The 17,597-nt window shown below is 45.1% G+C and overlaps 1 protein-coding gene across 4 annotated transcripts in view; it reads right to left on the bottom strand.

The window, feature by feature from the left end:
• Positions 1–17,597, bottom strand: part of LOC135511110 (attractin-like protein 1) — a 327,206-nt gene that overhangs the window by 260,911 nt on the left and 48,698 nt on the right. For all 4 annotated transcript variants that reach the window (XM_064932650.1, XM_064932647.1, XM_064932648.1 and 1 more), the window contains exons 2-7: positions 16,640–16,723; positions 16,290–16,403; positions 13,931–14,059; positions 12,343–12,551; positions 9,107–9,281; positions 8,311–8,398 (exon numbers count right to left, since the gene is read on the bottom strand). In XM_064932650.1, the coding sequence (XP_064788722.1) occupies positions 8,311–8,398; positions 9,107–9,281; positions 12,343–12,551; positions 13,931–14,059; positions 16,290–16,403; positions 16,640–16,723 (799 nt within the window). The remainder of the gene's footprint in view (positions 1–8,310; positions 8,399–9,106; positions 9,282–12,342; positions 12,552–13,930; positions 14,060–16,289; positions 16,404–16,639; positions 16,724–17,597) is intronic.

A 17,597-nucleotide genomic window follows, 5' to 3' on the forward strand; every position in this document is an offset into this window, starting at 1 on the left:
GGAGCTGGGTTTTATAACAGAGTGAAGGAGCTGGGTTTTATAACAGAGTGAAGGAGCTGGGTTTTATAACAGAGTGAAGGAGCTGGGTTTTATAACAGAGTGAAGGAGCTGGGTTTTATAACAGAGGGGAAGTTACACAGGTACAACTATAATATCTCTGTTCTGACCAGGGTTTCCGTTTGGTAAATGTGGCGCTGGGCATTTGACCGGCAGCATTTTAATTTTCCGGACATTTGAGAAATGTACCGGACCCATATGCATTGGGTGTGTAATCTGGTTAGGGCTTTCACCCACAGTACTCAGAATGACAGGAATCCCAATGAGATGATGGTAATTCATATTAACAGAAGATGCAAGTGGAGGAGGAAATTATGCCCACTTTGAAGATGTTAGAGTAACTGGCTACATTTAGTTTTCCTCAGCCAACAAGACGAGAAGCTAACAGCAAAATCACTAGCCTTTGTCAATCTACTATCCCCCATAGTAGAAAAGTTTACCTATTCTATTGGTCAGCTTGCCGAGAAATAAACTTTATAAAGCAATGAGTCTCATGCAACAGATCAGAATGCTTAGCTTAAAACAATTTTTTCACATAAGTACAGCAATGTGCACAAGGTAGAACAGCTACACAAATGTTTGTTCCATAATGCAATTAGCAAGAAAACACTGTTATCAAAACAATGTATTTAAAGAGGGGAGATCTAATATGCAATGAAATAACGTTTATATAAAATAATTACCACCACAGATATGGTCTGATTTTGGCCAGGCTACTTTGAAGCAAAGGTAGAACATGCCTCATAATATGTAGTAAAACATGCAGGTTTCCAACAATTAAAGTACATGTTTTCTCAATGCATACTGCCTCCTTGCAAAGGGGTGTGTGATGCCCTGATGAAGCCTGCCTTCCATTAACTTTGTATTTGCTGTTTGAGATGCTGTAGCAACAGAGGATAAAAGCATTTTTTAGCTTTTCTATTTTTATATTGGCCAAAAGCCGGCTATTACCGGCTAACGGAAACCCTGGTACTGACCAAATGAACAATATACACAGTACCCCATGTATATAGCCCCAATAGTGTTATTTACTGCTGCTCTTTAATTATTTGTTATTCTTATTTCTTACTTTTTTGGGGGGTATTTTCTTAAAATTGCATTGTTGGTTAAGGGCTTGTAAGCATTTCACTGTTGTATTCGGTGCATGTGACTGATAGAATTTGATACAGTAGGAACGTTTCTTCCATTTCCTGAAAGGTTTCAGTTTCTGATGAACTGACACCTGGAGACACCAGTGGTACACCACTGTGAACAGTAAAGAAAACACTTGATGGGCTAAGTGTGTTCACATCAATCAAAGCAAGCATGGAACATGTGAAAGATCGGGTATAGGGAAAAGGTGGGCACACAGCCATGGCTGTCCACACATGCTGCACTTACAAACACTCATAATACATGTATGCATGGACACACACACACACACACACACACACACACACACACACACACACACACACACACACACACACACACACACACACACACACACACACACACACACACACACACGGCAGAAGAGTGAATGCAGCTGTCTGGTAGTTCAGCATGTTCATAGTATAGTAGCTAAGGTAATCCTCACAACACGGACTAAATTAAAGGTTCCCATTTAAATGTAGGTCCCTCTGAGAGAGAATGTCACTTGTAAAGGGGATTTCTGAATGTAATCCCAGGATAAACTACAGACAGGCATCTCAATTAGAAAAGACCTTGGTGTGTATCATTTCATCTACTATTTCATTTCTGATCAAAAACGCTGCATTAGAGAATAAAACCTTATCATAAAACCTTTAGACAATAAGTCCTTTCACGTTCCCCTTCAAAAAGAGAACGGTTCTGTATTAAACTGATCAAATGAAAATGTCACAGCATGAGTCAGTGGGAGGTCAGAGATAAGGGGTTAGCAGTCAGGTCAGAGATAAGGGGTTAGCAGTCAGGTCAGAGATAAGGGGTTAGCAGTCAGGTCAGAGATGAGGGGTTAGCGGTCAGAGATGAGGGGTTAGCGGTCAGGTCAGAGATGAGGGGTTAGCGGTCAGGTCAGAGATAAGGGGTTAGCGGTCAGGTCAGAGATGAGGGGTTAGAGGTCAGGTCAGAGATGAGGGGTTAGCAGTCAGGTCAGAGATGAGGGGTTAGCGGTCAGGTCAGAGATAAGGGGTTAGCGGTCAGGTCAGAGATAAGGGGTTAGCGGTCAGGTCAGAGATAAGGGGTTAGGGTCAGGTCAGAGATGAGGGGTTAGCGGTCAGGTCAGGATGAGGGGTTAGAGGTCAGGTCAGATGAGGGGTTAGCAGTCAGGTCAGAGATAAGGGGTTAGCAGTCAGGTTAGCAGGGTCAGAGATGAGGGGTTAGCGGTCAGAGATGAGGGGTTAGCGGTCAGGTCAGAGATAGGGGTTAGCGGTCAGGTCAGAGATGAGGGGTTAGCGGTCAGGTCAGAGATGAGGGGTTAGCGGTCAGGTCAGAGATAAGGGTCAGGTCAGAGATGAGGGGTTAGCGGTCAGGTCAGAGATAAGGGGTTAGCGGTCAGGTCAGAGATGAGGGGTTAGCAGTCAGGTCAGAGATGAGGGGTTAGCGGTCAGAGATGAGGGGTTAGCGGTCAGGTCAGAGATGAGGGGTTAGCGGTCAGGTCAGAGATAAGGGGTTAGCGGTCAGGTCAGAGATAAGGGGTTAGCGGTCAGGTCAGAGATAAGGGGTTAGCGGTCAGGTCAGAGATAAGGGGTTAGCGGTCAGGTCAGAGATGAGGGGTTAGCGGTCAGGTCAGAGATGAGGGGTTAGAGGTCAGGTCAGAGATGAGGGGTTAGCGGTCAGGTCAGAGATGAGGGGTTAGCGGTCAGGTCAGAGATAAGGGGTTAGCGGTCAGGTCAGTGTCAAGATGCTAGCTCATTACCCAAATCCATCTGAAGTCATGACTGTGTTACTCTACAATAAAAATACAGTGCCTTGCGAAAGTATTCGGCCCCCTTGAACTTTGCGACCTTTTGCCACATTTCAGGCTTCAAACATAAAGATATAAAACTGTATTTGTTTGTGAAGAATCAACAACAAGTGGGACACAATCATGAAGTGGAACGACATTTATTGGATATTTCAAACTTTTTTAACAAATCAAAAACTGAAAAATTGGGAGTGCAAAATTATTCAGCCCCCTTAAGTTAATACTTTGTAGCGCCACCTTTTGCTGCGATTACAGCTGTAAGTCGCTTGGGGTATGTCTCTATCAGTTTTGCACATCGACAGACTGAAATTTTTTCCCATTCCTCCTTGCAAAACAGCTCGAGCTCAGTGAGGTTGGATGGAGAGCATTTGTGAACAGCAGTTTTCAGTTCTTTCCACAGATTCTCGATTGGATTCAGGTCTGGACTTTGACTTGGCCATTCTAACACCTGGATATGTTTATTTTTGAACCATTCCATTGTAGATTTTGCTTTATGTTTTGGATCATTGTCTTGTTGGAAGACAAATCTCCGTCCCAGTCTCAGGTCTTTTGCAGACTCCATCAGGTTTTCTTCCAGAATGGTCCTGTATTTGGCTCCATCCATCTTCCCATCAATTTTAACCATCTTCCCTGTCCCTGCTGAAGAAAAGCAGGCCCAAACCATGATGCTGCCACCACCATGTTTGACAGTGGGTATGGTGTGGTCAGGGTGATGAGCTGTGTTGCTTTTACGCTAAACATAACGTTTTGCATTGTTGCCAAAAAGTTAAATTTTGGTTTCATCTGACCAGAGCACCTTCTTCCACATGTTTGGTGTGTCTCCCAGGTGGCTTGTGGCAAACTTTAAACAACACTTTTTATGGATATCTTTAAGAAATGGCTTTCTTCTTGCCACTTTTCCATAAAGGCCAGATTTGTGCAATACACGACTGATTGTTGTCCTATGGACAGAGTCTCCCACCTCAGCTGTAGATCTCTGCAGTTCATCCAGAGTGATCATGGGCCTCTTGGCTGCATCTCTGATCAGTCTTCTCCTTGTATGAGCTGAAAGTTTAGAGGGACGGCCAGGTCTTGGTAGATTTGCAGTGGTCTGATACTCCTTCCATGTCAATATTATCGCTTGCACAGTGCTCCTTGGGATGTTTAAAGCTTGGGAAATCTTTTTGTATCCAAATCCGGCTTTAAACTTCTTCACAACAGTATCTCGGGCCTGCCTGGTGTGTTCCTTGTTCTTCATGACGCTCTCTGCGCTTTTAACGGACCTCTGAGACTATCACAGTGCAGGTGCATTTATACGGAGACTTGATTACACACAGGTGGATTGTATTTATCATCATTAGTCATTTAGGTCAACATTGGATCATTCAGAGATCCTCACTGAACTTCTGGAGAGAGTTTGCTGCACTGAAAGTAAAGGGGCTGAATAATTTTGCACGCCCAATTTTTCAGTTTTTGATTTGTTAAAAAAGTTAGAAATATCCAATAAATGTCGTTCCACTTCATGATTGTGTCCCACTTGTTGTTGATTCTTCACAAAAAAATACAGTTTTATATCTTTATGTTTGAAGCCTGAAATGTGGCAAAAGGTCGCAAAGTTCAAGGCGGCCGAATACTTTCGCAAGGCACTGTATAAACCCCTGGCATGTCCCAAACACAGACTGGAGCTGAGCCTAGTTCTAAAGGTATGTTATACGTAGAACCTTTAACATTTGCAGTATTCCTTACAAGACAAAACAATTAGTGAGGTCTTCCATGGGGTACCATTTTAAAGTATTGTAAACTGCAAGTAATGAAGTGAGAGTCGTTCCAAAATAAACTTCCCAGCCTTTCAAGCTATAAACTCTGAGCCATAAAATACTACTTCCATTTAACTCACGTAAACAAAGCCGGATCCCCTTAGGTCACTAACCATAGTAAGATATCTAATAGAAAATCCATTTGTCCCTCTTCATGAAAGCGACCCAAACACTTAAGAGCTTAGCAGTAAAGAAAGAGTTTTAAGTCTCACACACACACACACACGCCAGAGGCAGACTTTCTATTTAACAGGGTTATTCAGACAGACTTCTATAGTTTCAAGGGAAGAAGAGAAAGAGCAAACAGATCAGATGTAGTCGTCATGCTTGTTTCCCCTGGTGAGCCGAAGAGTCAGTTAGCCAGAGCAAAGCCTGTAGCCCTGCTGCTCTCTGACCAACCCTGAGGGCCCCACATCCATCTTACTGCCATGTTATCGCTACTCAGACCCAGAGAGGCAATCCTCTTAACTCCCTCACCCAACAGACAGAGAGAGAGTGGAAAGAGAGAAAATATATGTGAAGTAGAGAGAAACCCCCAGAGAAACAGAAAGAGCCAGATAAGAGAGAGCCATGTCTACATGTATATAACCCTGTCTACATGTACAGAACCATGTCTACATGTATAGAACCCTGTCTACATGTACAGAGCCCTGTCTACATGTACAGAGCCATGTCTACATGTATAGAACCCTGTCTACATGTACAGAGCCCTGTCTACATGTACAGAGCCATGTCTACATGTATAGAACCCTGTCTACATGTACAGAGCCATGTCTACATGTATAGAACCCTGTCTACATGTATAGAACCCTGTCTACATGTACAGAACCCTGTCTACATGTACAGAACCCTGTCTACATGTACAGAGCCCTGTCTACATGTACAGAGCCCTGTCTACATGTATAGAACCCTGTCTACATGTACAGAACCCTGTCTACACGTACAGAGCCATGTCTACATGTACAGAACCCTGTCTACACGTACAGAGCCATGTCTACATGTATAGAACCCTGTCTACACGTACAGAGCCATGTCTACATGTATAGAACCCTGTCTACACGTACAGAGCCATGTCTACATGTATAGAACCCTGTCTACATGTATAGAACCCTGTCTACATGTACAGAGCCCTGTCTACATGTATAGAACCCTGTCTACATGTATAGAGCCATGTCTACATGTATAGAACCCTGTCTACATGTATAGAACCCTGTCTACATGTATAGAGCCATGTCTACATGTATAGAACCATGTCTACATGTACAGAACCCTGTCTACATGTATAGAACCCTGTCTACATGTATAGAGCCATGTCTACATGTATAGAACCCTGTCTACATGTACAGAGCCCTGTCTACATGTATAGAACCCTGTCTACATGTACAGAGCCATCTCTATATGTACAGAACCCTGTCTACATGTACAGAGCCCTGTCTACATGTACAGAGACCTGTCTACATGTACAGAACCCTGTCTACATGTACAGAACCCTGTCTACATGTACAGAGCCCTGTCTACATGTATAGAACCATGTCTACATGTACAGAACCCTGTCTACATGTACAGAGCCCTGTCTACATGTACAGAACCCTGTCTACATGTACAGAGCCATGTCTACATGTATAGAACCCTGTCTACATGTACAGAGCCCTGTCTACATGTACAGAGCCATGTCGACATGTATAGAACCCTGTCTACATGTACAGAGCCATGTCTACATGTATAGAACCCTGTCTACATGTACAGAGCCATGTCTACATGTATAGAACCCTGTCTACATGTATAGAACCCTGTCTACACGTACAGAGCCATGTCTACATGTATAGAACCCTGTCTACATGTACAGAGCCCTGTCTACATGTACAGAACCCTGTCTACATGTACAGAACCCTGTCTACATGTATAGAACCCTGTCTACATGTATAGAACCCTGTCTACACGTACAGAGCCATGTCTACATGTATAGAGCCCTGTCTACATGTACAGAGCCCTGTCTACATGTACAGAGCCCTGTCTACATGTACAGAACCCTGTCTACACGTATAGAACCCTGTCTACATGTATAGAACCCTGTCTACACGTACAGAGCCATGTCTACACGTACAGAGCCATGTCTACACGTACAGAGCCATGTCTACATGTATAGAACCCTGTCTACATGTACAGAGCCCTGTCTACATGTACAGAGCCCTGTCTACATGTACAGAACCCTGTCTACACGTATAGAACCCTGTCTACATGTATAGAACCCTGTCTACACGTACAGAGCCATGTCTACACGTACAGAGCCATGTCTACACGTACAGAGCCATGTCTACATGTATAGAACCCTGTCTACATGTATAGAGCCCTGTCTACATGTACAGAGCCCTGTCTACATGTATAGAACCCTGTCTACATGTATAGAACCCTGTCTACATGTACAGAGCCCTGTCTACATGTACAGAGCCCTGTCTACATGTACAGAACCCTGTCTACATGTACAGAGCCCTGTCTACATGTACAGAACCCTGTCTACATGTACAGAGCCCTGTCTACATGTACAGAACCCTGTCTACATGTACAGAGCCCAGTCTACACGTACAGAACCCTGTCTACATGTACAGAGCCCTGTCTACACGTACAGAGCCCTGTCTACATGTATAGAACCCTGTCTACATGTACAGAGCCCTGTCTACATGTACAGAGCCCTGTCTACATGTACAGAACCCTGTCTACATGTACAGAGCCCTGTCTACATGTACAGAACCCTGTCTACATGTACAGAGCCCTGTCTACATGTACAGAACCCTGTCTACATGTACAGAGCCCAGTCTACACGTACAGAACCCTGTCTACATGTACAGAGCCCTGTCTACACGTACAGAGCCCTGTCTACATGTATAGAACCCTGTCTACATGTATAGAACCCTGTCTACACGTACACAGCCATGTCTACATGTATAGAACCCTGTCTACAAGTACAGAGCCATGTCTACATGTATAGAACCCTGTCTACACGTACAGAGCCATGTCTACATGTATAGAACCCTGTCTACACGTACAGAGCCATGTCTACATGTATAGAACCCTGTCTACACGTACAGAGCCATGTCTACATGTATAGAACCCTGTCTACACGTACAGAGCCATGTCTACATGTACAGAGCCCTGTCTACATGTACAGAGCCCTGTCTACATGTACAGAGCCCTGTCTACATGTACAGAGCCCTGTCTACATGTACAGAGCCCTGTCTACATGTACAGAGCCCTGTCTACATGTACAGAGCCCTGTCTACATGTACAGAGCCCTGTCTACACGTACAGAGCCCTGTCTACACGTACAGAGCCCTGACTACACGTACAGAGCCCTGTCTACATGTACAGAGCCCTGTCTACATGTACAGAGCCCTGTCTACATGTACAGAGCCCTGTCTACATGTACAGAGCCCTGTCTACATGTACAGAGCCCTGTATAGTACCAGTGGATGACAAAAAGCTAAATGGAACACATCCACCATGCTAGTGGGCTGTGGCCATTATCTGCCTTACCTGGTAGAGAGCCAGAGAATGGCCGTATCTCTGCAGAGGACCACTATTGATCGGCACCACGTCCCAAGTGCTGCTTTCCAGGTTATAACTGCAGGGGGGAAGAGAGACAGTCAGGCCTGAGCTATACAGAATATACACAACAAAGAAATGGATGGAGAGAGTGGAGGGAGAAGAAAGAGATGGACAGAGTGGAGGGAAAGAGAGAAAATGACAGAGAGAGACAAAAAGATAAATAATTTGAAAACAAGTCCTATTTTGATAAACTCCCATAACGATTAGGTGAAATACCAGTGTGCCATCACAGCAGAAAGATTTGTGTTCCTGTTGCCACAAGGGAAACCAGTGAAGAACAAGCATCACTGCAAATACAGGCCATATTTATGTTTATTTATTTTCCATTTTGTACATCGTTACAACATAGCCATAATATGACATTTGAAATGTGGCTTTGGCAATGTAAACATATGTTCCCATGCCAATAAAGCCCTTTGAATTGAGAGAGAGAGGAAGAGCAAAAGACAGGAAGGAGACAAATATAGAGGTGGTAAGTAGACATTAACTACGTTTCCATCCACATTTGAACATTTGTATTCAGTACATGAAAACTTAAGCAAAAAAAGTACATTTAGTGTGCACTACGTCATCACACACTGATTTCTATCTGCAACAAGTCAGTTTGGTGAGAAAATGCCTATATTTACGCAGATTTGAGAATACTTACAACTGGATGGAAACCTAGCTACAGAGACGAAGAGACAGACAGATATTTCAGGTCTCTCTTCAGTCAGTGCCTTACTTGAGCACCATGTGGAAGGAGCTGTAGTTGAAGCTGTATCCTCCGATGACCCACATGAGTTTCCCATGGACCACAGCCTTATGGGAGGCCCTGCCCAGGGACTGGCTGAAGGGCTTGACGTTAGACATCACCCAGTAAGACTCGGTGGATGGCACTGACAGAGCACAGTCTGGACCTGGAGAGGACCACACAACAAACTTACAAATGCATGAGAGTATGTGAGGTGCGTTTGTAGCAAAATACTCTCTTCAACAACTCTTTAATACATCTGACTAAACATGGTCCCACATCACCATCTGCTGGTGAAGAGCGTGACAACGCAGCTTATGTCATGACGATGGGGACAACCATGACGGTGATGAACTCACATGGCTACCAGGACCCCACCACCCAGAGGCCGACTGGTGGCAGAACCATTAGTGGGTTTAATAAAGAGGGTCTCACACTGATTCATCAAACCCCATTATGAGAAAGATCCCATGATACTGGCCCCTGTTGTCCCCTATTAGAGTGAAGGAAAGCCAGTGGACAGGGGGAATGGGGGGCTGTGATTAGGTCTATGGGCCAGGACCCTGTCTAGCCCAATACATCAGAGGAGAAAACCTCATTGGGGAAATGACCAGTAACTCAGTGTCAGAGCATAGGAGTGGCACCATGCTGGGGTTGCTCTACCCTGGACAGTCCCATCTCATTGAGAGGTGCTTGGTTGGCTCTACCCTGGACAGTCCCATCTCATTGAGAGGTGCTTGGTTGGCTCTACCCTGGACAGTCCCATCTCATTGAAATGTGCTTGGTTGGCACTACCCTGGACAGTCCCATCTCATTGACAGATGCTTGGTTGGCTCTACCCTGGACAGTCCCATCTCATTGAGAGGTGCTTGGTTGGCTCTACCCTGGACAGTCCCATCTCATTGAGAGGTGCTTGGTTGGCTCTACCCTGGACAGTCCCATCTCATTGAGAGGTGCTTGGTTGGCTCTACCCTGGACAGTCCCATCTCATTGAGAGGTGCTTGGTTGGCTCTACCCTGGACAGTCCCATCTCATTGACAGGTGCTTGGTTAGCTCTACCCTGGACAGTCCCATCTCATTGAGAGGTGCTTGGTTGGCTCTACCCTGGACAGTCCCATCTCATTGACAGGTGCTTGGTTTGCTCTACCCTGGACAGTCCCATCTCATTGAGAGGTGCTTGGTTGGCTCTACCCTGGACAGTCCCATCTCATTGAGAGGTGCTTGGTTGGCTCTACCCTGGACAGTCCCATCTCATTGAGAGGTGCTTGGTTGGCTCTACCCTGGACAGTCCCATCTCATTGAGAGGTGCTTGGTTGGCTCTACCCTGGACAGTCCCATCTCATTGAGAGGTGCTTGGTTGGTTCTACCCTGCTGGACAGTCCCATCTCATTGACAGGTGCTTGGTTTGCTCTACCCTGGACAGTCCCATCTCATTGACAGGTGCTTGGTTAGCTCTACCCTGGACAGTCCCATCTCATTGAGAGGTGCTTGGTTGGCACTACCCTGGACAGTCCCATCTCATTGAGAGGTGCTTGGTTGGCTCTACCCTGGACAGTCCCATCTCATTGAGAGGTGCTTGGTTGGCTCTACCCTGGACAGTCCCATCTCATTGAGAGGTGCTTGGTTGGCTCTACCCTGGACAGTCCCATCTCATTGAGAGGTGCTTGGTTGGCTCTACCCTGGACAGTCCCATCTCATTGAGAGGTGCTTGGTTGGCTCTACCCTGGACAGTCCCATCTCATTGACAGGTGCTTGGTTAGCTCTACCCTGGACAGTCCCATCTCATTGAGAGGTGCTTGGTTGGCACTACCCTGGACAGTCCCATCTCATTGAGAGGTGCTTGGTTGGCTCTACCCTGGACAGTCCCATCTCATTGAGAAGTGCTTGGTTGGCTCTACCCTGGACAGTCCCATCTCATTGAGAGGTGCTTGGTTGGCTCTACCCTGGACAGTCCCATCTCATTGAGAGGTGCTTGGTTTGCTCTACCCTGGACAGTCCCATCTCATTGAGAGGTGCTTGGTTGGCTCTACCCTGGACAGTCCCATCTCATTGAGAGGTGCTTGGTTTGCTCTACCCTGGACAGTCCCATCTCATTGAGAGGTGCTTGGTTGGTTCTACCCTGCTGGACAGTCCCATCTCATTGAGAGGTGCTTGGTTGGCTCTACCCTGGACAGTCCCATCTCATTGAGAGGTGCTTGGTTTGCTCTACCCTGGACAGTCCCATCTCATTGAGAGGTGCTTGGTTGGTTCTAACCTGCTGGACAGTCCCATCTCATTGACAGGTGCTTGGTTGGCTCTACCCTGGACAGTCCCATCTCATTGAGAGGTGCTTGGTTGGTTCTACCCTGCTGGACAGTTCCGTCTCATTGAGAGGTTCTTGGGTGGTTCTACCCTGCTGGACAGTTCCGTCTCATTGAGAGGTGCTTGGGTGGTTCTATCCTGCTAGACAGTTCCGTCTCATTGAGAGGCGTTTGGGTGGTTCTATCCTGCTAGACAGTTCCGTCCCATTGAGAGGTTCTTCGGTGGTTCTACCCTGCTGGACAGTTCCGTCTCATTGAGATGCATTTGGGTGGTTCTACTGTAAATAAGACATGTTAATACATCCCCATACAGTATTCAGGAACAGTATAGATCAAGTCAATGCATGGTTATACTAAGAGGATACCCAGACCAGCGACCCACCAGGTGTAAGAACAAAACCTCCAGCACCACTAGATGGCAGACATGGACCATAAGAGCTCCTCTTGGTCAACAGACAAGCAAGTGTTGTATTTAGTGTAGCCTGTATGAAAACGGACAGGATGGGTCATTTTAAATAAGATCATGCAGAAACCGATGGTCTTCCACCTTCATCTCAAGATTAGATTGTTAGAGCATGAAAAAGGCTCCAACTACCAAGCTGTCAAAACAGTGTTTGCTATTATCTAACAGGCTACATGCATCCTACAACATGACCTCATTCCCTGCATCTAAACTAAGACTGTCCTATCTGCTGAGCACTTCAGATGTCAGCTTGTATTACTGTAATATATGAAACATGGTCTCTGTGCCTCTCTCTTCACAGTTCTCATTTCAGCCAGAAGATGGCAGTGGGACTCAATCTACAAGAACAAAAATAACTTAGCTTTGTCATTGAAGAATGAATGAACCCTATGAACCAACATGAAGATACCACACCACAACATTGTGAAAACTTTGACACATTATAACCATAGCCCTAGTCGGACCTTGCCAGCTGTCGTTGCAGACACAGCTCTTCTCCCCAGTAAGGTCACAGTAGCCCTGGTCGGGGCTGCCACAGTTGTTCCTGCAGTAGGGGATGTCACAGGCCTCGCCCTTCCAGTACTTCTCACACTCGCAGTACACCCGGCTGGCGATGGAGTTCCCTGTGCTGCACTTCCCATGACTGGAGCAGTTATTGGGGCACGAGTTGACCCTATAGACCCAGAATGGAAAGATGGTGAATTAGATGAGTTAAAGCATGAGACCATGGCAGGGATGGGGAAGTACATTTGGAAAGGTTATCATTTATCAGAAATAAGAATTTGCTCTTAAATCACTTACTTGTATCAATAAATGTTGAATAAAAATAAATAAATAATTGAGGAAAAACAAATAGCTGAAAGAATGATTGATTGACAGAGGTGATTGACATGTATTGGGGTATGTGTTTTCAGGGAGCAGAACAGATACAGGCTGAGATACAGAGAAATGGAGAGAGAATTAAAGAGATGTGCAGACAAAATAATAGAGAAAGAGGGAAGGTAGACAGAAACAGAAGGAGGTCAAGGATCCAGGCTAATACATGGGCTTTTCAGCGACAGGGGGACCATAATGTTTACCGCTGTGACAAGAGCGTTGCTATGGCAACACCTTTATGGCCACATGGTGTGTGTCTGTGCTGGAGGCCTCGAGGCTGAGCTTGACTTATTTGAAAGCCCATCTTTCTCTTTGGCTGCTGCTTTCTGAGACAACCCAATGAATTCATTTTCAGAATCACACACACATGTATCTCCTATGTTAAGGGGTGTCATCTTCTCAGCTGTAATGCCAATTCCCAGCTACTCTTGTGACAGACATTGTAGACCCTAGTCCCCAGGGTCTACAACGTGACCTAGAGAGTCTGAAGTTGTATGTGTGCAGTAGTGCTGAGTGATTAACCGAAATGTTGGTTATTTATTTTCAGTTTTCTAAACAACTAATTGAAAAACATCATTTCAATTATTTGAATTCCATTTCGTATTTATTTTTCTTCTGTGAGCTCAATGCGCAAATTGCAGTTTTTCTAGAGATAAATCTGCTCATGCCTGAACTGTGCAATGTAGTAGGGAGCCAATGTTCTACATAGTTTAGAAGAGAAAACATGATAATTAACTACAATGACCATAATCCATTGCGTGGCTACTTGTCCTGTCTGTTTCTTTTAAGCTTACTACATAAGAGACAGCAAAATGCACGATCAAGAGAAGATACCTCGCAAAGAAACTGCTCTCAATATATCTCTCAGACCGCATAGGCAGCAGCTCTATAGAGATGAGATGATGACTAGGAATTAAATAATAAAGTCATCAAATAAAACAAATGTAATATTTTATTAAAGTGAACTAAATGATGGTTAATAAGAGATAAGCAGTAATGGGCAGTCACTACCATCATGGAACTGTTATTTTAAATGTAAAACTTGACCTTTATTTAACGAGGCATGTCAGTTAAGACTTGTCTGCTACTGAGCCAGAGACTTCCCTATTGGTCTTATGTGGTATAGGTGAGGATTTTGACTGTGAATGTAGTGTGTATGGGGATGGGGCTACTCACGAGTAGGAGATGTGGAATCCAGTCAGGTTGTAGGCAGCGTCACTGAAAAAGTGCAACAGTGCATATCCAGAGGTGGCTACCACTTCCGGAACAGTCTCATTCCCTCTCGTTTCCGGGACAACGAGACCGCTGTGGGAGAAAAAGAAAAATACATTACGCGCAAGCAACGCACGCACGCACGCGCGCGCACGCACGCACGCACGCACGCACACGCACACACACACACACACACACACACACACACACACACACACACACACACACACACACACACACACACACACACACGCTCGTTAAGCTCCAAAGCTTGCTGGATAAATGATCGCCCTTTGCTTGACTGCTGAGCTGATTTGCTGTCACCATGAAAACCCCCCCTTCCGTCCTCCCTCCTTACATCATTGGGAGAAAGTGACTCCTTCCTCACCTCGGGATCGATCCCTCCATTGCATGGAGGATCAAACTCAGGCCTGCACTGCACAGCTCAATCAAGGTCATCAAAGAGGGAGGAGAAATCCGCTCCCCACCAGGAAGACTACAACCAGGTTCAACACAAAGACCACACAGCCAATACTGATAGATCAGGGGAGTCCATATGGAAGAACCCCCAGTAGAAGGAATGACATTAGGGACCTATTCTTCAAAGGGGGAGGGAGGGTGGCTGGAATGCTACTTCTAAATACTTGAGGAGGAACACCTAAGAGCTACACTGAACTAAAATATAAACGCAACCATTTCAAAGGTTTTACTGAGTTACCATTCATATAAGAAAATCAGTGAAATCAGTGAAATAAATTCATTAGGCTCTCACGTTGGGAATATAGACATGCATCCGTTGGTCACGGACACCTTTAAAAAAGGTAAGGGCGTGGATCAGAAACCAGTAAGTATCTGGTGTGACCACCATTTGCCCCATGCAGCGTATGATCAGGTTGATCAGGTTGTTGATCTTAGTAGCCTGTGATGTTGGCCCACTCCTCTTCAATGGCTGTACGAAGTTGATGGATATTGGCAGGAACTGGAACACGCTGTCGTACAGGTCGACCCAGAGCATCCCAAACATGCTCAATGAGTGAAATGTCTGATGAGTATGCAGGCCATGGAAGAACATTTTCAGCTTCCACGAATTGTGTAGATCCTTGCGACATGGGACCATGCATTACCATGCTGTAACATGAGATGATGGCAGTGGATGAATGGCACAACAATGGGCCTCGGGATCTCGTCGCGGTATCCTTGTGCATTCAAATTGTCGTCGATAAAATGCAATTGCGCTCGTTGTCCGTAGCTCATGCCTGCCTATACAGTAATCCAACTGCCACCATGGGCACTCTGTTGACAACGTTGACATCAGAAAACCGCTCACCCCCACTACGCCATGCACACTATCTGCTATCTGCCCAGTACGGTTGATACCAGGATTCATCTGTGATGAGCAGACTTCTCCAGCGTCCCAGTGGCCATCGAAGGTGAGCATTTGCCCACTGAAGTTGGTGAGGATGACAAACATTCAGATGAGCTTCCCCCGGTTATTGCAGAAATTCTTTGGTTGTGCAAACCCACAGTTTCATCAGTTGTCCAGGTGGCTGGTTTCAGACAATCCCGCAGGTGAAGAAGCCGGATGTGGAGGTCTTGGGCTGGCGTGATTACATGTGGACTAAGGTTGAGGCCGGTTGAATGCACTGCCAGATTCTATAAAGTTACGTTGAAGGTGGCTTATGGTAGAGAAATTAACATTCAATTCTCTGGTATCAGCTCTGGTGGCCATTCCTCCAGTTAGCATGCCAATTGCACACTCCCTCAAAACTTGAGACATCTGTGGAATTGTGTTGTGTGAAAACTGCACATTTTAGATTGGCCTTTTATTGTCCCCAGCACAAGGTGCACCTGTGTAATGATTATGCTGTTTAAATCAGCTTCTTGATATGCCACACCTATCAGGAGGATGGATTATCTTGGCAAAGATGAAATGCTCACAAACAGGGATGTTAAATCTGTGCACTTTTGAAAGACATAAGCTTTTTGTCCATATGGAACATTTCTGGGATGGTTTATTTCAGCTCATGAAACATCGGACCAACACTTTACATGTTGCGTTCATATTTTTACTCAGTGTAAATGCAGAATATTAATCCATTGATTCATGGATAACACCCACTCGTTACCTATAATGGAAAGAGAGAGAACAATTCCTCTTCAGCTAGCCAGTATTCTGAATCATCACTGTGTGGATTCTATTTAGCGGCATGTGATCCGCCCAGCTAGGTTTGAGGTATACAGTATTTGGTGTTTGTGCATGCACAGTTGACTGCATACTAGAGAGTACACACGACTGTACATGCATACAGCATGATGACCTCACCTGAATACTGCAACCAGAGGTGCATAGATGGAGTCTCCATCGTAGATGTACATGTGGTCCCAGCTACATTCCGTGGCAAAATGGTTGAAGCGCAACCTGAGCACAGCGTTTGGGCTGGAGGACAGAACATAGAGCATGGTTTAAAATGGGTAGCTATTGGGCTGCAGTAGTAACTACAACCCTGCCCACGATGATCAGGAGTCTTTACATTAGACAAAGAGTTTAACACGAAGAACACTGAACAATAACAAATCAGTCTAAGAATGAATACATACTGTACAGAATATAGATAGAAGAGGGCATGAACAGAGATAGGAGGGAGGAGAGGAAAGAGAGCAAGAGCTACTTACTAGCCCTCGATCAGCCAGGTGCACTTAGTCTTGTACTTGTAGTTTATAGGTCCATCTGTGAGGGAACCTGATGGCTCTGTTAACCTGGCAAAGAGTGAAAAGCAACAATTAAAACATGGAGAAAGATAGATGGACAGATAGCTCACATAGAGGGGGAGGGTATTGGGTATAGCAGTGTTTCCCCTATATTAATTTAGCAGCGGTGGCCCACCACTGCTAAATATTTGCAACCACTCCAAAAAATGTTAATATGCTGATGTGCTTTTAAACGTCTACACCAGTATAAATCCACTTTTTCAAGCTAAAAGATGATGGCCAGAGAGACCAACAATTTGGCACAACAGTCAATAAGTTATCGTTTTAGTCAAAGTATGAAGTATTTGTGCTTCAAGTGACAAATTTGAATGTGTGACTTTGGGTGTTTTCGTGAGTCTTACGTGTCTTTTCCTATGAGATGACATGCCAATTATTTTCAGCCTCCATTTTGTTTCAGGGCTGGGTTTTATTTCCATGTTAACACCCACCAGCATGGCAATGTTTATTAAGCAGTAACAACTGCTGGAACGTCTTCCTATTTGAGAGTTATCTGAGAGCAAAACAGCCAAATATTGTCAAAATTGGCTATATCGTACAAATTTATGAAAACAAAAATCAGCTTTGATCTTACTTTAAGGTTAGGGTTAGGCCAGCATTTTTCCAAACTCGGTCCTCAAAGCTTGATGATTAGTTAATTATTTCAATCAGCGTGTCGCGTGTGTAGTGCTTGGACAAAAACCAAAACGTGCACTCCTTGGGGTCCCATTGACAGAGTTTGGGAAACACTGGGTTAGGCTAAGGTTAGCAGTCTGGTTAGGGCAAAGGTGAGAGTCAGGTTTAAAATCTGATTTTAAGAGAAAGTAGAAATAGACCGGGTTTATAACTGTGTGGCTGTGAAATTCGTGACCATCCTACACTTGGG

This window comes from Oncorhynchus masou, chromosome 23 (assembly GCF_036934945.1).
Source record: "Oncorhynchus masou masou isolate Uvic2021 chromosome 23, UVic_Omas_1.1, whole genome shotgun sequence".
Classification (NCBI taxonomy): domain Eukaryota; kingdom Metazoa; phylum Chordata; class Actinopteri; order Salmoniformes; family Salmonidae; genus Oncorhynchus; species Oncorhynchus masou.